This window comes from Pundamilia nyererei, unplaced genomic scaffold (genome assembly GCF_000239375.1).
Source record: "Pundamilia nyererei isolate P.nyererei 1_Seehausen unplaced genomic scaffold, PunNye1.0 scaffold00349, whole genome shotgun sequence".
Taxonomy (NCBI): Eukaryota; Metazoa; Chordata; class Actinopteri; order Cichliformes; family Cichlidae; genus Pundamilia; species Pundamilia nyererei.
The window spans coordinates 256,857-280,657 of NW_005187750.1; the positions used below are offsets into that span (position 1 = coordinate 256,857).

Genomic DNA, 23,801 nt, shown 5'->3' on the forward strand with positions numbered 1-23,801 from the left:
TCTTGAGTGCAAGATGTTTGCGGCATAAGAGACCCGGAGAATTGAACACTGCCAAGGCCCATTTGGTAAAGACTCCATTTGAGAAATGGACTTTAATGTGTTTGATGCTCAGGTGGATGCGTTGACTCATAATCCACTCCCTGTACATTTCTGTGCCATCCTGAACGCGATCGTTCCCTCAGCCTCTCTTCTGTCTTTCGCACATCATTTCTTTCATTGACTGCCTCCCGGCTTCTCCTCACAGCTGCACATGCAGAGACACGCACACACTGTAGATAACCCATTGATCTGTTTTTACTGAGATTGAAGGTGGTTGCTCTGTGTCTCCATAATCTTCTCCACCTCCATCACTCCCCCTACCCTGCCTTCCGTCCCATCAATCAGTTTTCAGTGCTCTCCTTGTTCTCCATTACTTGCTTGATTAGCTACAGCAGGGCCGCTGTATACTGAACAGAGCAGATCAGAGTACAAGGTGTATGTGTGTGTATACCTATAGGTAGAAATGACATAATATTTTAGAGAAAAGCTACAGAAACAGTTGGAAGTGTATACAGACAGTGGTAACGGTTTAAGCCTTACAGATGACACAAACAATAGATTCCTCATTTCTGCTTAGATCCTGCCTCACACAGCAAAACAGCAATTTTACACCAGGGCAGGTACAGGCTTGTCATATTACTCCCAATGCTCAGATTTATTATTATTTTTTTATATTTTTATTTCTACCTTTAACTTGTTTATAGTTGATAGTGCAGTCATGAGCTGAAAAAGCACTTTGGTCTTTTAAAAATAACATGTTGAATATTTCACTGAAAACCTTTGTAGTGGGAAGAAACTATGTTTTGCCATATGTCGGATTATACTTTACATTTCTGTCTTGGTTCTTTGTTAGAGATAGGAGTACATTGAAAGGAGTCAGTTGAATTTGTTTGGACATCTAGCTCTTAATCACCTCCGAGGTGAGGTGTTTCGGGCAGGTCCTCCAGGGAGGAAGACCCTGATGCACATGCGGGACAAACTAAAGAGTTTACATCTCTCCAGCTGGAGTTCTGGAGAAAACCACCCTTGTTTTTCTCCAGAAGAGCTGACGGAGGTGATCATTAAGAGGGGGCTTGGGCATCTTTGCTTAGACTGCTGCCCCCGCAACCCAGATGAGCTTTAGAAGATGGATGGATGGATGGATGGATGGATTAAAGAAAATAATTCCAATTTTTTTGTTCAAATGGTGAGACATTCTCATTTATAATTAAAAGTTTCATAGCTTATAAGTGCAGCAGTGTCAATACACAATCCAATGGTAAATGCATTCCGCTCATACAACCTGGTATTTTTGTACCATTATAAGTGCTGTGTGCATTTGGTTCTAAGCATACAACCTATATGTTGCTGAGACTATTTTGTAATTTATTATGTTCGTGCCCTAAACCAGTAGTGACTTTATAACACATTTTATCATGAATCTGAATCTTTAAGCCACACTTTTCAACTCTTTGGAAGGATCTGCTGCTATTCACTTTTTTGAGATTTTTAGTAAATGCAGTGAAAAAGAATCATTTTATATAGAGGCAATGCTTCCAGTAAATATTCCATTCTGGGACTGACTTTATATTCTCCTATAAAGCTGTTAAAGCCAAGCATTTTTTATGATCTTCAAAAATTTCCTCCTCAGGCTATTCTCAGCGGCAAATCTTTCTCACTCCATTTATAAGCCCGATGCACCTGAAATGAATCTGCATATTCTTCAAAATATATTTCAGGAAAAACATGCAGAGACTAATTTCGCTTTCTGTTTAGCCTCAAAGCCATTAAAGGTCAGAAGCATTAAGGTTGAATGACCAGTGGTTCAGCTGTGCCACCATAATAACAAAACTAAATGTTGGAGATATTTATCATATTTGTTTTTCTTTAGTAGTAAGTAAGCAGAAGTGAAGAAAGACTGACAAGTTGGAGAAATGCTCCAAATGAAGTAGCAAAACCAAATCATATAAACTTTTATTTATTCATGACATCCATCATGTTCAGTGGCATTTCCCCTCATTCTTCAATCTTGTTCTGTCTTTGGGGAACTTCTTAATTGATCATGTTGCACTCTCAGCATTGCAATTTCTATACTTTTCTTCAGCCTGCGCGAGAGTAAGACCTGAAAAGAGTTTCTAATGGATTTTTATAGCAGAAATCATTGTGTGGCCAAAGCCAACCATTATGTCCCATTGGGAGATGTGTTCATTAAGGCTCCCATTGATCCAGGCTGTTTTTTCCTTCGGTGCTGTAGAAAAGTCTTTTGTTTAAAACCAGGCAGCGCTGCCATTAATCGCCCAGAGGCATGAGATGCTTAACCAGCAGTCAACTTTTACTCGGGGTGATTTTTTGATTCCCTGCAGTCTTTTTGCTCTGTTTTTCAGTCTGCGTTACTCTGTTTTGCACTCCTACACCAACTCCTTCTGGATATTTTTCTTGTTTCGCCACCTCTCTCCTTGTTCTTTTAACTTGGTTTCTTCTTCGTTTCAGTTCTTTGTTACACCCACTCACATTATAGTACACCTTGTTCTTCTCTTCTCTTCTCCTCTCTTCTCTTGTCTTCTCTTCTCTTTGTTTTTGATGTTCTTTTTCATCACTGGATGTCTATTTTTAAACTATTGATCTTGCAGCTCTTACAGAGGCTTAAAAAAATCAAACGACGGACAGTTCACTTTTTAACCTTGTCTCCTTTTCATGTCTCTCATGTCTCTCCAGTCATCCAGCTCATCCCAGGAGCGTCTGCACCAGCTGCCCTTCCAGCCAACCATGGATGAGCTGCACTTCCTGTCCAAGCACTTTGGCAGCACAGAGAGCATCACAGACGACGACGGCGGGCGCCGCTCGCCGCACGTCCGTCCTCGCTCCCGAAGCCTCAGGTGAGAGCGTGACAGGTAATGGGCAAAAGACTGTTTAAGTAAAGGATCCCATCCCTCCTGTGTGACACTGGAGAATAAAGATGTCAACATCAAAGCTTTATTTGTAAATGTTTGAGTATTCTGTGTAAGACATAACAAAACTAGCCAAAATTCAACATGGCAAGCTGTTATCAAAGGACATTTAGCAGCCATTAAAGATGATAAAAGCGATTTTTATTCAGTTACTGTGCAGGACCAACTTCTTTCTGTTATTAAGAGGTGTGGAGTGCTCTCAGTCATTAATTCAGATGAGTCGCCTTTTGTGAATGTGCCAGTGCTTTATTTGGTGCAGCTCGCATTTACAAAGAGGGGACATTAGGTTTGTTAGGCCTTTTCATCAAACACATCATGCTCTGTTTTGAAGATGTGTCTACCTTAATAAACAGTACTTAAGTCCTTGCTGTACCGGCACCAATGCAACACTGTAAAATGTCCCTTTATCATGGTATAGCGATAGGTTTGCAGTAGTACGCAGGACACAGTCGACAGAGGTGGAAAGTAACAAAGTACAAATATGTTACTTGAGTTTTCAGGTACCTGCACTTTACATGACTAGTTATTCTTCTGACATGTTTCTTTACTTTTCATAACAGTATCTACTTTACTGTTACCACTCTAGGCTCTAGTTGTAACACATTTTAGGAGGATATTTTGCCTTTCACACATTAAACCCATTTGAACCTAAATAGAGGGAACATGAAAGACAATCCTGTTGATGGATCCAGCATCAGTGCTTATTGCTTTTGACTGGCGTAAAAGACGCAGAGATGAAATGCAGGGAAGAGAGCAAAGACGGACCTGTGACAGAAAAAAGTACCATTAGCAGCTTCATGACACACAACAAACAAAAACAAAGATATTGATCAGTTAGCTTTTCACAAAACTAGCGGATAGGAATACCCCTCGAAGAGTTACTTTGTACTTTTTTTGTCGTTAAGCTGCCGGGGCGGCGAGCCACGTGGACACCTACGTTTGTGAATGCGATAACTCAAGAAAGAGGCAACGTAGGAGCTTCAAACTGATACCATAGGTGTGTCTAATAGGAGGCTGAGGGGTAGCACTAGTTTTCACTTTGACCTAAAAGAAATTAAATTAATATTTCTACCTAAATCTTTCAGAATGCAAGTACTAGCTGTACTTCTACTTAAGTGAATAATCTGTCTACTGTTTCCACCAGTGCAACAAAAAATAACCAGTAATTATCTCTAAGATGTCAGCTGTCATGGGCAGTTTGCTAAGAACGTACATAAACAGTTTAAACTGGTCCCTAAGTATAATAAACAGTTTAGAATAATAAACTAACAGTTAAGGATAAATGGTTGAGGACGTTTTTATATTTTCCTCTGAAAAGCAGTGAAGTAGAAGTACAAGTGCCTCAAACTGTAGCACACCACTGATGTCTCTGTACTTAGGGTTAGGGTATTTTCCACCACTGTTATTATATCAGTAGCGAGTCCAGCCTCCAGTGTGTTGAGCATCTCCAGGGTGCAGCAGCTTCTTTAATAGCTGAAGCCTCTGGTGTACACTCCCTGCAACCACACCTATTATAGCCTCCCCTCTGGATGCAACATGTCCTAACTACATCCGACACATCACTACTCATCAGTATTCAGTTTTCATATTAAGCTCCTCAGCAGTTCCTGGCCTAGATAAAATCAGCTCGCAGACTTTCCTTATTGTGTATATGTTAAATTATAATGTGTTTTCCCATAAAGGACTTTTTATCAGTTCCTTTTTCTTTACAGATGTGTAGATCAGCTCAGTTCCTGAGAAATAAAATCAACAAAGTAGACTTTTGCTGCCATATGTTGGTTTAGCTTACATCTTGTGAAAGCATATGCTGAACTTTCATGTTTACATGCTTGTGACATCTTTGCCACGGTCAGGATGGAGGAGATGTAGGAAGGGACTGCGTCCATAATAGAAACGTGGCGTACCGAATTTCTGATCAGTTTATTAGTGTTATATACCAACAGGACAGACATGAGGGAGTGCGGTGAATATTTTCTCCGTTCAGGTGAAAAATACAGAATTGCTTCTCTTTGGGCTGCCTCCTCTCACTCTGTTCTGCTCAGTCGGTGCTGTATATTACACTCCTGCTCTCTGTTTGTCTGTTTTCAGCCCGGGGCGCTCACCATCCTGCTATGACAATGAAATAGTGATGATGAACCATGTCTACAAGGAGCGCTTCCCCAAGGTCAGGCTCGCACAACAAATACGCAAGTGTAAACTGTACCTCCACGCACACCTCAAAATACACACACACACGCGCGCGCACACATACACAATATGCATACTGGCAACAGACATCTCTCAGCTACATTTAAAATATTTGTTATATTTCTTTTATCCAAAGTGAGTCACTATTTGCAAGAATCTGTTGTTTTAAGTAAGCAGCTGATGATCTAAAAGTGCTGGAGGGGCTGAACATGTAAACAAAACAAGAAGTAAAACAAAAAAAGCAGCAAAGCAGCTCCCTGGAATTTCAGACAATGATAAAAGCTGCACTTATTTACTGTGATGATGTTAAAATAATTCAAAGGTAAAATGTTAAGTTCTATTTCCAGAGGGAACAAATAACTGAGTTAAGGTCCTGATGTTGCTTTAAACAGATTTTGAGTATAAATATATAGAAATTATAGGCAGGGAGATGAATGGACACTGCAAGCTTTCTCCCTGAGCACACTTTGGTGACATGATGAAGCTTGCCATCCCTCTTTTGCACTCCTGATGGACTGCAGAGACCAAAACATTGATGGCATATACACCAATTAAACTACTTGCTGCTACACCAACCAGCAGACCAGTGACTACTGACCAGGACCAGTTTGAGGTTCATGGCTGTGTTTAAAAATGCTTCAAAATGAATGACACACACCCTATTTTAAACCATTTCAAAACTAGAATTTAACATGTAATTATTTCAAAGTGTAATGCGCACTCTGTGCCCATTTCTACTCATTTTCAGTTAGTACTGGATTCCACTTTCAGGATTTTCTGCTGCCACAGATTTCCTAATGCACACTTCTCTTACAACAAGCAGGTATCTGTGTGCTTGGTACTTTAAACAATGCTCAAAAAAATGACAAAGGATGAACTGAAGCTCTGCCATCACGTAATGTCGCATACTGCTGTTTCTGATGTCATTTAAAAAAATAAAAAAATAAAATAAAATAAACAATGCTCACCACTCTTAATTTATTACATGGTTCATGGTAAGCTGTTAAAAGGTCATCCATGTCTAAAGTCCTTTAGCAGATCATAATTAAAAAGTCAATTAGATGTGTTTTAATGACTCTGAGACGTGTAAACATGACTCGGTGTCTCAGGGAGCCAACCATTTTGATGAACAGTGAAGTGTGTGCAAGGAAATCTTTCACATTGCAGGTGTCCTCAAACACCTGCCTACACACACACACACACACACACACACACACACACACACACACACACAAATCATAATCCTGCTCATTCACAGTGATGCATTGTGAAGCAGCACGAGTCGTCCCACTCACAAATCCCAAGTTGGTGAATGCAGGTTTAATATTGCTGTATTTTTTTTTTATGTTACTGTAGGAGTAGTTATCATTTGCATACTTGAAAAAGACTTGCAACAACTGTATAAAACTCAAGCACTGAGGAGAGGTTCCAGTTAATGAAACCTCTAGATCTCTCCCTGCTCTTCCCAAGAAACTATCTGTTTATATTTGGGCCAGTTAACCTGTCAGCTGAATAGAGCAGGGCGATATGACCAAAAATATTTATCATGATATACATTTGAAAATTTGCAATAACGATATAACTCACAATATAATTGACACTAGTAAAAATACTTTACAACTCCACAACTTGCAAGAAAAACCCAAAAACATCAATGTATTTTCACTTAAACAAGCAGCTGTTTTTTATGTGCATTAAAGTTATATAAAAATTTAGCAAAGTCGTACTAAAACATTTGACAGATTTTCGAGCGCCGTGTGCCACATAAAATCGTTTCGAGGTCAGTAAACACAACCAGAATTCATACATAAGGCACACGGGATTATAAGGTGCGCTGTCGATTTTCAGAAAAATGCCGTATTTTCCAAAAACACGGTAATAACGACAGCCCGCTAGCATGCTCTACCAAAAATAGTGCTTTGTTGTGTATCTGAGGGACGAAAGCTAAACCAGTTCCACACCACTGAAGTTGCAGCATTTTTACAAACCAATTCTGGTTCATCCGTTTTCATTCAACGATCCGCTTTCGCCCTTCTCGTTCTCAGTCGCCGCCATGATTTTTCCGCCATCTGCGTATGAAAACAAAGGCACTGCGCATGCGCGTTTTACTCATATTCTATCGCGATATTTCATTTTCATATCGTTGCCCAACATTATACTGGTATTACCGTGAACGGTATGATATGGCCCAGCCCTACAGCTGAATTAATTATAATGACAATTAAATGAGCTTAAGTGTCTTTACTTATTAGAAAATAATAGTAGCATCCTTCCAGATAATTGTTTGCTTCACCATATATGAGTACTGGTAATTTCTGAAAATAAAATAGGCAGAAAAGGCACATTAATTCTCTAAAGCAGCACTTTACTGTGGCATAAGTATAGCAAGCTGAAATACATACAGATTGGAAGCACAAAAATGCACTCAATATGAAGGTTGAAAAAGTGACAACAAATCAAGATAAGCCTTTATACACACAAGTTTGCAAAGTCTAATGTGGTTGTCGGTCTCCTCCTGAGGTTTGAGTTTCATGAATATGATGGAAATACTAAAAAGAATAACACAGTCAAAAGAGGTGCAATAGCAACCAAATGAACAAGGACCGAACACAGGGCGCGTCACGTTGTGTTACATCACTTCACACATCACTTTTGTTGAGGTGCCTTAGCTGAGCTGAGTTTCTGCAGCCCGAGAAAGAAACATCCTAAAAAATCTTTTTTTTTCTGCAGGGAATGAACAGTGAAGTGCAAAAAAACATCAAGGTCCTTCCACAAAGGCTTGTTCAGAAAACAATGAGTGTCGTGTCTAAAGTAGCACATTTATATAGAATGTGTGGAGCTGGCTGAGCACCGTATATTGAGATAAAGACAGGTGATCGTATTATCTTACACTCACTTACTATTAACCACTGTTGTGTCTCTAATCAGGCCACAGCTCAGATGGAAGAGAGGTTGGCAGACTTCATCCAGAACTACTCCCCAGAGAGTGTTCTGCCACTGGCTGACGGGGTTCTCAGCTTCATCCACCACCAGATAACCGAGCTAGCCAGAGACTGCCTGACCAAATCACGCGAGGGCGTCATTACCAGCGTTTACTTCTGTGAACTGCAGGAGAATCTGGAGAAGATGCTGCACGACGTGAGTTGTGTAGCAGGAATCTGATGTGATGTGCTTCCAAACCTCGCTAACTGACCCTGTCTCTCCAAATTTCTGTCTTTCTTCATCAGGTCTACAAGCGCTCGGAGAGCTCGGAGCTCACCTTCGTCATCGAGCTTGTCAAAAAGCTCTTCATCATCATATCTCGTCCTGCCAGGCTGCTGGAGTGCTTGGTGAGTTCCGCCCTGCTTATCTGATTGTGGCTAAACTTTCAAACACATCGAGAATCCAGATTTTCTTTGTTTCTGGAGGCATTTTCTACCCCATTGAGCTGCTCGAAGATACTCCCGTCCTCCCACATGGAAACGGAGGGTCGAATATGCTGAACTGGCACTACAGAATCTAAAAGTAGGGCAGAGCGTCGACTGTTCGTTCATTCTGAACAGATGAAACATAAGTGTGTCACTGCAGGAAGCTATGCTACCACTCCAGTCAGGAAAGGTTCAAGTTTTGTTAAATCTTTTATGTTGCATCTGTTTTACCAGTATGTTATTAACAGAGAAAGACAAGACAGGATGTCTTCTTTATGTGTTTCACTTTTGCAACATCCATCTACACCAGTGTTGCTGGTGTAGAGACACCAGCAACACTGGTGTCTCTACACAGCATTAGGAGGCCAACATTTTGGCTACTAAGCCAGAGAAGATGTGTGTGGTAAGTTATTGCCAAATAGCAACAGACCTCAGACCATCCCCTGGGGTATCCCCTCTGTCTCAGATTTGAGAGAATTCAGAAGTAATTTGAGCCTTTAAATTCCCTGCATTTCCTGTGTTGAATCTTGCATATTTGAATCTCTAACCAACTCTGCTTGATTTGTTTTTATTCTGTCATAACTTCAGCGCACACATAACACATTTATCACCAGTTGGTAATGAGATACAGACCCAATCCAGTGGAACATGGAGATGAAATAAGCAAGATTATAAAAGACAAGAAAGGCAATGCACAACACCTCTTAATCGTTGAATTCAGGTAGTTCAACCGTTATTGCCACAAGTGTATAAAATCAAGCCTTCAGGAACAACAGCCACTCTGCCATGAAATGTCTGACTACATAAAGTTAAAGTGCTGAGGTCCATAGTGTGAAAAGTCACAAATGCTCTTCTGCTTAAATAACTGCAGAGGTCCAAACCTTGTCTGTCATTAACATCAGCATAAAATACCGTGTATCAGGAGCTTCATTTGCCATAAAACTGCCAAATCAAACATACGCAGCTACAAGCTGCGGTGACCCTTGTGATAAGGGAGCAGTCAAAGGTAGCTAGCTAACACGTTTTTAAAAGAAATACTGACATTGACCATCAGAGTACAAATAACTTCATCACGATGTGATTTAGTAGCATGTCATATTTTTTCCCCTGTTAATTACATGTAAAAATTTGAAATTTTAGACATACCAGTTGCCAGATTGCCATGAATTTGTGATATTTTTTTAAACCAAGCCAGAAGATGTATCATTATTTGTTTCACACCTGTCTTCTCTTGACATGCCTTTGCTTGCATTTGGAAGTAGCTGCTACAATCCATTCTCTTGCTTCCCGTAAACGTTGCTTTACCTACAGCATTCTTAACACATGGGAGTGTATGAATGTTGAAACACACTGTATTATACATGGAGGTCATGGTTTTGTTCAAGCTGTGTCATTCAGCACATCAGTCATCCTCTGTTGCTGCAAATTGCATGATTATTGCTTTAGGATATTTTTCACTCTCGTTCTTCCCACCTCCTCAACTTGTCCGTTTTCACAACAGCACATCAAATCCAGTACAAGACCGAGCTGTGTCCTTGACATGCTGATTCATTAATTCAACAAAACTTATTTAGTAATAACAAGCCTCTCTGCATCCACAGGACACACCTGAATATCAGCTCCCTGATTGATGGTGCGGTCCCTCCTCCCAACCCCTCCCGGCTCATCTTTCTGTTGCCAAGGCGACCGTCAGAAAAGGTCGATAGGGTCAGGCAGGATGTGGAGGGGACTTTAGATCTTCACGGCCCGTGGGTTAGAGAGGAGAAGGCACACACAGATGAAATGTTGTCCATGTCCGTAGAGTTAATTTAGCATTCAAGTCAGTCACAAGGTCTGATTTGGTGAAAATGTCACACAGTCAGAAGGCTGTTAGCTGCAAGAATATTATCCTCCAGCAGCGCAAACTATCAGAGAGCCAGGTTAATTCCCCATCTCCGTACTCCTTTTTTTTCCCTCTAGTCGAAGGGAGCAGATATGAGAGAGAGCATGGAAAGAAATGATCCTGGCTGCCCCAGGCTTTCTAATCAAAACGTTACTCCACCAACAGCAATGAGACCGAATCCCATAAGACACCACAAAAGGCTGTATCATAGGAAAAAATGAACATTTTCAGAGAAAGCAATTTAAAGTTTGGAAGTGTATTAACACTGATTGTGTTTGTTTGACAGCCCTGTAACAGTGTTCGGTCATGAATTTGCTGCAGGTTGAACTAAAATCTAGTTTTATGATTATAAGTTGGATGTACTCTTAGAATTACTTACTGTTTATGTCACATGGCACAACATAACATCGTTTTCTTTATGCTCGACTAGTGTTAGCTGTTATCACATCCTTTTGTGACTCCACACTAGAGCGTTGTGGTTCAGTAGCCGGCTGTTGAACTGGAAAAACGTAACTCACTTTGTTATTGTGTTTTATCAACACACTACAGTTTGGATATTTTAAAGTATATAAAGAAGGATATTGGTTCGTGATTTTAATTGAAATAGAAACTATAGAAGTAGAAATAATACGAGGTAATAATTTAACTTATAGCTTTCACAGTGTAAATATTTGTTGGGTTTATCAGTTGAATCTGAATTAAATGTAGATTTTTGAGTGTTTAGTCTGGTGATTCTCAAAATTATGTGACCTTTCATGAAATATATAATCACTGGCCAGTTTTTAAGGTACACCTTGCTAGTGCCACATTGGGTGTCCTTTTGCCTTCAGGACTGCTTTAATTTTTCACATCACAGATTCAACAAATTGCTGGAAATATTTCAGATTTTGATGATTGCAAACATAATTCAAATTTTTCCACATGTTCAGAGAGGCTGTGATGATTTCAATTGTCTTGTGTTGCACACGTCACCACTTCAGCAGTGGTCTTTGTATGTGAGATCATGTTAATTTAAGATGCATGTACAGTACGAGTGTTTTGTAGCTTTTCTTGACCCCTCCTTGTTTGTTGTTGGAATTATAGGAGTTCAACCCAGAAGAGTTTTATCACTTACTCGAAGCAGCAGAGGACCACGCCAAGGAGGGACAACTGATGAAGGCAGACATCCCTCGATATATTATCAGTCAGTTGGGACTGACCAGGGACCCACTGGAGGGTAAGAAATGGGAATAATAGGTTTCAGGTTTTATTCCAGAGGTGTATATATAATAGAAAATATGAAAACAAATGGAAGTGTAAAGTTTTTAATTTGCAAGAATGCTTTCCAACAGATGTTTGCTGGTTTCAGTTGTTTACTTTCACTCCCAGAGCTGGATAAGTAGATCAATACCACTTGTGTCTGAGTCCGGATTTGATTAACCTACTTCTCTATAAAAGCCGAATGCTGCTGGAAAGAGCTAGCCTGGTACTGTTCAAGGGGGGAAACTGAGCCACCAATACAACTGACTGTACAGATTAGCATGCTATGCCTGTTAATTTAGCAAGTTAGCATAAATAATGTAAGATTTTGGTGGGAGTTTTGTGCTATAACTCTCCAGTTCAGTGACTTCACATAATCTTAGTATTAAACTGATACAGTAGGAAATAGTGACACACTTTAACAGCTTGATGTTTTTGCTTTAGTATGTTAGTAAGATTTGGCAGCAGTAGTCGTTGCAAAAGTGCATTTCATTTAGCTAACGTGGCTTCTCACTTGTGTCTTTTCCTGTCATCCTATCTGCAAGCATGTGAGAGAAATCCACAGAAAAAAATTTTCATCTCTATTTTGGGTGGTGGCAGTATGAAGCTTTAAAAAGTGCCACTTTGAGATATTGATCAGCTTTTCTTTACGTCCATGATGAGGATATATTGAGATGAAGAGTCTGAGCTGCTTGGATCATTTGCTGTCTGGTGGTGCAGCTGCAGTTCTCTTTTTCATTCATCATCATGGCTCGAAATCAGCCCCCAAACTCACAGTTCACTATTCCCATCTGTTCAGCCACTCCCAGTCTAATCCATCAAGAGCTCGCATTAGCTGATGGGTTAAATGGCTCAGAATGACTCTTCACAATAAGCCACGGTGCTTTTATTTCAGAATTCATGAGAGATGTATCTGGTTATGTCTTTGTGAGTTAATCTCTTCTAACAATGTGCCTGCTGATATCTTGATCTTGCACTTTCTTTAGCACCTACATTGTCATGCATAGGCACACATGCGCACCCACATAGCTGCTTACACTTTCGCACTCACATTTCTTTTCTTGGTTTCTCACACAGAAACAGTGTCAAACAGACACTGACAGAATATACAGTTTCCAGCTCAGTGACTTTTATCTTATATAAAGTTTAGAACCACAAAGGGGCTTTCAAAAGGTAATTATCATTCAATTATTTCAACAAAACAGTTGTGTAATCAGTGTATTCAAGCAGCTGTCACATACAAAAAATGCAAGAACACTGGAAATTAGCAGCCACTCCTCTGCCACTGTTCATGAGGGGAGTAAGAACAAAGTGAAGAGGAGGGAAATCTGAAAGAGAGAAGAAAAATTAATAGAAAGAAGCTGTTTTAATTCTCATATTTTACTTTGTGGGATTTGGTCTGTAGCGGTTGAGAGCTGCAGTTTTTCTAACTGCTCACAGCGGTGTGGGGGGCCTAGTGTCGCTTTTTATTGTCACTTCAGGTTTGTCTGTTAACTAACACGTGTCCCAACAGAAATCGTGGGCTTTGACAGCTACGACAGTGAGGGTCCGCACACTCCAGAGACCGATGACTCAGCAGAGGTGACGAGGAAACACGCATGCACAGACACAGGAAACAAATTACCTGTTTTGTTTTGTTTTTAACTTTGAATTATAATTGTAAAACTCTGGGGATTTCATCAGGGAAAAGGGAGAGCCATCAAGCCACCAACTGAGGAAGACTTTCAGACCATAAAACTGATCAGCAATGGAGCCTATGGGTGAGTAATTGATTAATACGTCACTGATCACACATAGAAACCTAATCGTATCCAATTTTTTCCTTGAGCTTTAAAACTAATCCAGTGGTTAAACTTGGTAAAGCTCATGAATCTAAAAACATTTATATTCGAGCTACAATACAGATTTAATGTCTGTCTTTATGTCACACAAAGGGCAACAGCATGAAGAATTTGGATTATGAAAACATCCAAGAAAGCTATTTATGAAGAGATTTCTAACAAGCTCTAACACAAACGGCAGAAAGATTGTCAGACTGAACAGCAAAGATCTAGAATTGGACTTGAATGTGTATAAAAAATATTTGTTCAGTCTAAATTGGAACTGGTCAAATCCATCGGGAGCAGTGCAACAAATATTTGAAACAATCTTTCAAAAGTGGATGCTGGTGCTGAGTTTACACGTTTGTCCCTCTGGAGCCATTAATTTGAAAAATTCATTAATCATGGCCAAAATATGAAAACAGAAAGATTGCGTTAAGTTACAAAGAGCAGAAGGTGGGAACACTCACCATTGCTGTGTCATAAAAAAATCTAATTATCAGTTTTGACGTTTGAAGAGTGTAGATCGATTGGTTGTTTACATCACTCAACACAAGCAGAACTGCATTTCAAAATGAGAAGACACATCGTCCACATTCAGAAGCACGTCTCTGTATAGTGACAGTTCTAATGATTTAAACAGGCAAATGTTCAGCATTCAAACTACAGGCGAACATTAGTCAAAGCCAGATGTCTCCCCCGTTATGTCGACATCAGCGTGCACAGTCAAGTACACACCTACACAGCACGTCAACAGATCGTGGAAAAAAAGTAACAGGATCTAAAAAATGAATGAATGATTGCTGCTCGATATATCAGTACTTACGAAGGGTATGTTGTGACTTACCTTCAAAAGCCTACAAATACTGAGAAATATCAAATTTGAATCCTTTCTCTCCTTTGCTCTGGGGCGCGGGGGGAAAATATCGACAAGTCGATGAACATCATCTACAGATTTATTCGGTAAATGCCCAAGACGTCTGGTGGACCCGAAAGGTCAAATGCACAACTTAAGAAAATACAACAAAGAAAAAACCCGCAAAAGCACACAAAATAAAATAGAACATGATTAAAACACAACAGAACTAGAAAAATACAACTGAAGTATTTTTAGGGAGATAATAATGTGACGGACCAGCTGCGGATGTAACAAGCTAACACGACACGGCTAATAGCAAGCGTATCTACAGTGTTATATGAATCATGTGATTAAAACACACGTTATCTTGCATCTTTTTCTTCTTCTTCTCACAAAACTGATGAAGACTTTTAAGCGTGCCTCGGTGCAGTCCATATTTTAGTTTTTGTAACCGCTGCAGTTGGTCCTTCAGATAAATGCCTCATTTCTGTTGTGTTTTGTGTGCTTATACAGCGTTTTTTCTATGCAGTCTTTTTCAAGTTGGAGTGTATTTTGAGCTTTCAGGGCCACCGTACCTTTGACTATAAATAACTGAAATTTATAACTTCAAAGCTTCTCAAGAACGCATTTGTCTTAAGTAAAGCCGAGCAATTCACATTTGCTACATGTTACTTCAGTAGTCCGATGACAACTGCAGAGTGCTGTGCAGGTGGAGGCACTGCCTTTTCACCCACGTGATAGCGCTATGACACATACAACTCTGTTAGGACATTTAACATTCATCCGATGACATTTTTTTCCTGTGCAATTTAATGAACTTCATGTATTTGATGCATGAAGTCTCCTTTATCTTTGGCTCAGCTCTCTCATGCTGGCACATCCGTCATCTTTTTTTTTTCCCTATTTTTTTTTAGCAGGCTACCACAGAGAGACAGATAACCATTTACTGTCATGCCAACAGCCACTTCAGAATCACCAGCTAACCTAACCTTTTGCTTTCAAGGTACTCAAAGCACTTGTTACACTGCAAGCTGCATCCACAGACACTATTTTGTTCATGGACACATGAACAAAAATGTATGTGGGGTTCAGTTTCCTCCCAAATCCCTGACAGCAAGTTTTAAAAAAACAAAAATGTTTCAGATTTCTACAAGTTGACATCTAAATGGTTGAATATGCATGATTTAACAATAAGATCACTCAGAAAGCAAGACTAGTTTACTGTAGAAATTACATGTTCTTGCCTTTGTCAACAGCCATAGTGAAAGTGGCCAAGATCTTGTGTTTTCAAATTGCTAGTTTGCTTTATCAAACAAGTGATCATAAAACAGTTTATGTACCAGTTTTGGTACTTGTGTCCGCCTGTAAACGATTTCCCTATAATGTCATCTGCTGATATGTTGTTACTGCTGCAAAGCTGATAATGGTTTCTGTTCCCAAAAAAAAACAAAATCATAATGCCCTGGGTTCATAAATTGAAGGTTGGTAATCACTAGATTTTCTATTAGCATAATGATCCCAATCATGCATCCAAATGAATCAACATTTAATAGAAAATGTTACTGGGACACGGTAGCAGTCACTGAAGTCCTCAGGATCCTGGGATGTAAAGAAGACAGTGGCACTGTGAATACTAATATAAATACTAATGATAATACCGGAAATGTGAGCAGGAGCCAAAAATACCAACTAAAAGATGATGAAGCTTGGGAAAAACCCCTGAAAACTTGAGTTAGATCACAAAACAACAAAGGTACTTCTATTAGTATTACCAAAAATAGAATTTGGTGGTTGTAAATTTTTGTTTAGATAAAAATTATTAGCAAGGTTTTATGTATTTTTAGTGTTAAAATATTTTATATTGTCTTGTAATGCCATGAGGGATGAAATATAATTGGCACGGCACAGAAAAAAAAGAAAAAAGAAATAATAAATACAGACACTAAAAGCAGCGCTTAATCCTTCATTCTGTCACAGAGAATAATTAGAACGCACAGAGAGATTCAGATGGGATGTATTTTAAAATGCACATTTGACATGTTTTCAGGAATCGGGATTGTCAGGGTTCAATGATTTGAAAGGAAGTAAAATAATAATACATTTAAAATGCACTTCACAGCAAAGAGACGGCCAGTGGGGATGTAAACACACAAGTAACATATGGTCTTCTCTCCACCTTGACCGGGTCACATGCTGCTGCATGTTAAAGGCTGTCAAAAGCTGAGTAAGGTGGATCAGCGAAGAAAGAGTTGTACTTGGCAGGCCAGCATTATTCTACCATTATCTACCCACGAGAGAAACTGGGTTATTTTTCAGGTGTAGTTCAAAAACTCGGTTCAGGATCAAACATAAAATGAAGATTACGAGCTCGGGGGTTGACATTTTGTGCTGGAGGTTTTCAAGTCTTAATATCCTCCTTGATGTGTCCACACAGCCACACTTTATTGAGCTCGTGTCTGAAAGGAGATGAAATATCCTCTGCAGTTTGTACCACCTGCTGTTTTCCTCAATACCTCATTTCTTCTTCTTCTGTTCTCTTCTGTCTCCCCTGCGTTGCAGCGCCGTCTACCTGGTGCGACACAGGGAGACACGTCAGCGTTTCGCCATGAAGAAGATCAACAAGCAGAATCTGATCCTGAGGAACCAGATCCAGCAGGCGTTTGTGGAGAGGGACATACTCACATTTGCGGAGAACCCCTTCGTCGTCTCCATGTTCTGCTCCTTCGAAACGCGACGACACCTCTGCATGGTCATGGAGTACGTTGAAGGTAAGGGGGTCGGCGGTGGTTTTTCACTAGATCTGAGTTCAAATTGATAAGATTGCATGAAGCTACTCTAAACACGTGCCTTGATTTCTTTTTTGTTGTGTGTTGGTCAAGTTTGTGCCTTGTGTGTAAAGTAACACATTTCCTCCCTGACTCTTTTACATCTGTGAAATAACCTCCAGCACATCAGGATACGCTTTTCACGCCACCTTTCCTTTGGATGCTGTAGCCATGGCCTTTTCTGTTTTATCTACATTTTTTTATTTTAATTTTCATTCAATTCCTGGACTTATTTTTTAAAATTGTGAATAAAAATTGCCACCTGAGCCTCTGGCTTCTAAACCGAAGGTCAAGCATTCAGGAAACGTGCAGTGAAGTATAATGTCTCAGTTACAAAAAAGGGCAGGGGAGTTTTACTGGCTCACGGCTAAAGCTCGACTCAGTTTTCCTTCTATTTGTGCTGAATTCTATTATTTTGTCAAGATCGCTGTTGATTCACAGACACACTGAGCTGTCAACGGTAGGTACGAATTTATGACTCATGTGTGATGGCAGTGCCAAATATGGATGGCATAAAAATTAATTAAAAACCCAAAAAATAGAAACATAAAAAGCAAATCGTTTTACTAATTCAGAAAAGACTTCTAATGTTCTGGTGATAAAAACAATGAGTCACATTTAATGAATTAGTTCTCCCTAATCAGAGCATCAAAATATGTCTTTCTGGGGTTTGGCACCATTTGTTTGAAAGTTTTAACACGTCGAGCATAGATTTATGTTATAACTACAAAATCACATTAACAGTAACGTGTGTTGTTTATGTGATTGCAGGTGGGGACTGTGCCACTTTGCTGAAGAACATCGGGGCTCTGCCTGTTGAGCTTGCGAGGATGTACTTTGCTGAAACTGTATTAGCCCTGGAGTATCTGCACAACTATGGGATCGTCCACAGAGACCTCAAACCCGACAAGTGAGTGTTTAAAATTTATATTATCAATCAATATAATCACTTGTTTAATTACACCTGTTCAAATATATTATTAACCAATCATATGGCAGCAACCCAGTGCATTTTGGGTTGTAGACATAGTCAAGACTGATGGCCTGCACAGGGTGTACCTAGCCTTTTACCCTATGACAGCTCGAGCCCCGTGTGATCCTAAATCATAAAAGTGGATGGAGAGATGACTGAATGGATGATAATAATAGTAATAAAAAAGAATAATAATAATAGACAAGGACCGAAGCCTAAGATAATGCAAAAACAAAACATCCAAATTTTTCTTTAACAAACAGCCCTTGATAAAACTTTAAAAGTCAAAAGCCTGGATCGCTGATCGGGTGCATTCATTAATCGAATTGGCAGCTTACACGTCTGGAAAGGCACCATCAGTGCTGAAAGGTATACACAGATGTTAGAGCGGCACAACCTCCCATCCAAAGGTCTTTTTCTGGAACAGCCTTGTATATTTCAACAAGACAATCAAAACTGCAAACTGCATCGAGTGCAACAGCCTATTAAACAAGTCCAGCTGCTGAACTGGTCGGTGTCCAGTGTCCTCTGTCCTTTCACTAACTGGAAACTTAAAAATAATAATGAAACCAAAAATACAACAAAGAAGACCCCAGACTGAATCCTATATGGGAACAGAAGATTTTCCTCTCCCAGAAGTTCAACAACGAATCTCCTCAGTTGCCCGACACGGCCGTGGCCATGGTATTGTAATGCCTTATGTAATTTGTGTAATACACTGGGGTATTTATAATCAGAGGTATTTATATCTATTAGAACTATTTTGTCATGTTTTGTATCTTTGTAATATATTGCATCATTTAATTTACTTTAATTGGTTCGGTACTTACTGTGTCGGAGCTTCTCTGACTGCATATTTTCACATAATCAGAGCTTAATAAAGTATTCTGATCATGGCCCAGTCCCAACTTTTTTTTTTTTCAACATGTTTAATGTATTTAATTTCCTCAGTTTAAGTATTTGATGTGTTTAATGTTTTCTATTGCAGATAAAATATGGGTTTACAAGATTTGCAAATCGCTGCATTCTGTTTTATTCAGATTTTACACAGCTCCTCAATTGCTGAGGGATTGGTTTGGATTGCTTTATGGCTTATAGGTGTATAAAAACTTCTGTTTTTGGTTTTGTTTGGGGGGGCTTTTCATGTCATTTGCCAGAATGAATGCCTGTTTTCTCTCTCCTTGTAGTCTCCTGATTACCTCCATGGGCCACATTAAGCTGACTGACTTTGGCTTGTCGAAGATGGGCCTAATGAGCCTCACCACCAACCTGTATGAGGGACACATTGAGAAAGATGCCAGGGAGTTTCTGGACAAGCAGGTACGGTACCCACGACCTCACACCGGTCACATTAAACATGTTAAAACACGAAGTACAGCATATCAATGTAACATGGTAATAATTAATTTCACTTTTTAATTAGTAACTTTATGAATGAGGTGCATGTCCACTTAGAGGCTAATTAGCTGAATCCCATTTTAAAAAATCCTTTTTTCAACCACGCATACAAACCTGCCAAGTCATCTGGCAAAATCAATATTATCCGAACAAAGATGCTGCATTATAATGCTTCCTGTTTAGTCTGAATAAGTGAATCATTAATGCCCTCCATCTCCATAACAATCCTGTTTTGCAATTACAGTAATTGTTTATACTCTGAATTAAACCAGTCATGAGCAGTCAGATTGGGCCGCGTGTCCTTTTCATCTTCTCAGTGGAAGCAAGCATCTGTGTTTCTGCCAGTAATCAGCTCACATCTGCAGAAACAGACTGCAGCTTTGTGGTGGAGATTATGGCGGAGAGAGAATTTCTCAGTCAGTCAGAACTTTTACTATTGGGCTGTCCTGATGTGTCTGATTTAATTTGTCCACAATTCTTGTTTTGGATAGTTCCCCCTAGGTGTCACTCAGTGTCGATGTACTGTTTGTTTATCCAGAACACTTCCATTACATCCAGTCAGGGGCGTAATTTCCAGGGGGGTTAGGGGGGTTATGACCCCCCCCCAATAAAATTATTAATTATCTTGCATAGATAGGCTGTTGACTTTCTTTACTAATTTCAGTTATTACCAGCAAAATAGTTGCATGTTTAATCATCTAGGAATTTATCCAGATTTATTTATTTATTTAGACAGAGATCTTGACCCCCCCAATGTTCAGCACAAAGTTACACCGATGTCCACAGTAGCAGCTTATTTTTATTAAGGATGATTAACTTGTCTTTCTTCCTCTTTCTCTCATTTTCTTTTTTCTTCCATTCCTCCAAATTGTCTCAATCATTGCTCACAGGTTTGCGGTACTCCAGAGTACATCGCTCCAGAAGTGATTCTCCGCCAAGGCTACGGGAAGCCGGTGGATTGGTGGGCCATGGGGATCATCCTCTATGAGTTCTTAGTGGGTTGTGTGCCTTTCTTTGGAGACACTCCTGAGGAGCTGTTTGGACAGGTCATCACAGGTGAGGAAACTGTGATAAACCTATGTTGCTAATATGTTTTAAACACCTTCTCAAACTGCAAAGATTATAAGTGGTTAATGATAAGTGTACTAAGACTTAAAGCCTTCTGTAAAGGTTAGAAACCAAAGATTTAAAATTCTGTTCCAGAAACTAAGTATGGTTTTTTTTCTTTATTATTATTCTGACCTTTTTCTCTCCGTTTCTTGTGTCTCTGGTAGATGACATAGTTTGGCCAGATGGTGATGAGGCCCTGCCTGCAGATGCCCAATCCCTCATCTCTGCCCTGTTACAGACCAACCCTCTGGTCAGGCTCGGTACAGGTACTGGTTTGCTCTTTCACTTGACATGTGCAGCTATTTGCAACAAGAATAAGAATGCAAAGTAAAATTAAAAGGAACAGGTGTAATATAAAACAAAAGTATTTTGGGTCTTGTTTCTTTTTGTGCCCACAGAATATGAAGCTAAAGCTAGCCACTGGCTAGCTTAGCTGAAAGACAGATAAAGCCACCTAAAACAAGCTGTGGCTTTAAGAGAGCATAATAATCCTTCACCTCTTGACACAGACAGGAAAGCTGTTTCTCCCCTGTCCACCTATAACTTTCTGGCACAAGCGTTTATATAATGCATAAAAAAGTATCATAAAAAATCTTATCATATCCACTTGGCATTCTGCAATATATTTTACATTTGTTCTTGAAAGACTATTCATCTCATTCATCTTTAATTTTGGATGAGGGTAACAATTAATGTTGTTTGCACCCCCACCACCAGGGGGCGCATTTGAGGTAAAGCAGCACTCCTTCTTCAGTGAGCTGGACTGGAACAGTTTGCTGAGACAGAAGGCAGAGTTCATCCCTCACCTGGAGTCAGAGGAGGACACAAGCTACTTTGATAGTACGTGTGTCTGGATTTATGTGAAATGACATTAATATTAGGTTCATGGGTTATTTAAGGATGTTCTGACACAACCCCAGCCGGAAAATCACATTTTATCTTCTCTGCCTCTCTCTCTCTCGTGTCTGCCAGCTCGCTCCGATCGTTATCACCACATCAATACGTACGACGAGGATGACACCAATGACGATGAGCCAGTGGAGATCAGACAGTTCTCATCCTGCTCTCCTCGCTTCAGCAAGGTCTGACTTTGCCTCTCACTTTTTTTAATCTCTGTCTCAGTCACTTTTACTTTTTTTTTCCTCACTCTGTCACATTTTGTCACACAGACATCGGACAGGATTAAATGAGTGAAGAGACAAGATTTTTAGATAAAAGTAGGTCATCCTGTACATAGCGTAGCATCTGGAGGTCGGACCAGGTCTCATGTCTGCTGCTAATAACTCTAATTGGACTCACTCCGCCATCATCACTGATGCTCTTTTCTCTTTCTATTTTAAGACAGTCAGGGTCTTCCACCTGCTATTTTTCTAATTCCTCACACTACATTTTTTGCTGTTCCTATCTACAGATGTGTTATGATCCAGACATCTTTTTAACTATATTTGTTTTCACATTCACACTTTCTGCTTGGCTCCTCCAATTCTGATCTATGACTCCCTCTTCTGTCACACTTTCTCTCTCTGATGGGATTTTCTCACCTCATGCTGTCTTTTCATATCTCTTTGTCTAACTCGCTCTGCCTTCCCTCCATTTGCTCCGTCCACCCCTGCTTGGAAACAGAAAGTGCCTCAATGAAATCCCAATTTCAGTTAAATTTAAAATAACGTTACAGTTAGCGTTGCAAGGCTGTTTGGCAGATTTTTACAGGTATTGCACGTGAACAGAGACATCTGCCAAGCACCCTGAAACGACAAGATCTGTGGCAAATACACTTATGAATTTAATTCATTTTAATGTACTGCTGTAGAAATATCATTATTAATAATGATAATTTAATCATAAACTACTTTAATTATTAGTTAAGTGGCTTAGATAAGCAAAAGTCTGCTGGTTTGACTTTCTTTGGTGTGAAGACTGGGTACTTCTCTCTTACTTGTGTAGCCCTAATGATAAATCTCTGACATTTGGACTGAGAGTGAGACAAACTTTGGTATTTTATTTGAAAGCTTTCTGACATTGTCCACACCAGACTATCAGCACGGGAACAAGGAACCTTACTCGGAGCATGCAGGAGGGAAAGCAGATTGTCAGATAAAGACTAAAAGGAAGACAGGAATGTTTATACACAAGGAAGTGATTACTGATTAGCAAGGTTTCCAAACTCAAAATAAGACAAAACCCAGACACTGTGACACCAAGCTATTAGATCATTATCCAAGAAATTCAAGAACAATTTAATTAGTATTGTAATGTCGTTCTGCAACCAACAAGGGCGTGAATGCAAAACTTAGACCAGCACACTTTTAAAGTAGGTTTGGTGACACTCATTAATCTTTCTTCTGCATGCTATAACAAAATATCATGTGTCACCTCATACATCAGTGTTGCTAGACCCCTTTTTTGGGACAAGTGCCCCAGTAAAATCTCAGGCTTCAATTTTAACAAGCACTTATATTTGGCAGGGGATTTGTCCAGAAGCCGAGGAGCATTTGCAGGTGTGTCCGGGCATGGAGGCTGCAGTGAGCAGCCAGTTATCCATGGATCAGCATTCTGGCTGAAACAAGAATCAAAATGAATGTGCATCAACACAGTTAGGTCACTTAAATAAGGGTCTTAGTTAGGGGAAGTTTAAATAGCATGCTGTATGGCACAAGGTGGTCTTTGGACACCTCTCTCCAAACTTCCTCCTTACATACTGAAAACAGTTTGAATGTAATTTTTAATTCATCACACTGATTTTCAGTCCTCAGCCTTTTCTTCCTGTTTCCCTTCTCTAAAAATGGGCTTGTTGACAGACACTTTTCCACTGAGACCATTTTTGATGAGGCTTCAGCAAACAGTAGGTTGGATAACTGAAGAGCCAGATGCATCTCTCAGGTCCTGTGTCAGATCTTTGCTGGATTTCTTTCCAGTCGCAAAAATGCTATTTTATGCCTATCAAACTCTGCTAGCGCTGTCATTTTTCATATTCAACTAAAGAAATTATCAATTTTTACGACATACTGCTAGTATCAAAGTGCCTGAAGGTACAGCGTAAAATTGATTCTTTGCTAAGTTAAGTTGCCTGTTATTTGTAGACACAACACTGGTTGTTCCCTTGAATTAGGTGTCTTTTAATGTTTGAGTGGTTTA

At 39.7% G+C, this 23,801-nt stretch overlaps 1 protein-coding gene across 2 annotated transcripts in view; it reads left to right on the forward strand.

The window, feature by feature from the left end:
• The window catches only part of mast1a (microtubule associated serine/threonine kinase 1a), a 75,458-nt gene that overhangs the window by 43,214 nt on the left and 8,443 nt on the right, over nucleotides 1-23,801 (forward strand). For both annotated transcript variants that reach the window (XM_005752219.1, XM_005752220.1), the window contains 14 exons: nucleotides 2,734-2,894; nucleotides 5,055-5,130; nucleotides 8,082-8,291; nucleotides 8,381-8,482; nucleotides 11,526-11,658; nucleotides 13,195-13,262; nucleotides 13,365-13,441; nucleotides 16,920-17,128; nucleotides 17,957-18,095; nucleotides 19,346-19,478; nucleotides 20,447-20,612; nucleotides 20,831-20,932; nucleotides 21,384-21,506; nucleotides 21,639-21,748. In XM_005752219.1, coding sequence (XP_005752276.1) covers nucleotides 2,734-2,894; nucleotides 5,055-5,130; nucleotides 8,082-8,291; nucleotides 8,381-8,482; nucleotides 11,526-11,658; nucleotides 13,195-13,262; nucleotides 13,365-13,441; nucleotides 16,920-17,128; nucleotides 17,957-18,095; nucleotides 19,346-19,478; nucleotides 20,447-20,612; nucleotides 20,831-20,932; nucleotides 21,384-21,506; nucleotides 21,639-21,748 — 1,809 coding nt within the window. The remainder of the gene's footprint in view (nucleotides 1-2,733; nucleotides 2,895-5,054; nucleotides 5,131-8,081; nucleotides 8,292-8,380; nucleotides 8,483-11,525; nucleotides 11,659-13,194; nucleotides 13,263-13,364; nucleotides 13,442-16,919; nucleotides 17,129-17,956; nucleotides 18,096-19,345; nucleotides 19,479-20,446; nucleotides 20,613-20,830; nucleotides 20,933-21,383; nucleotides 21,507-21,638; nucleotides 21,749-23,801) is intronic.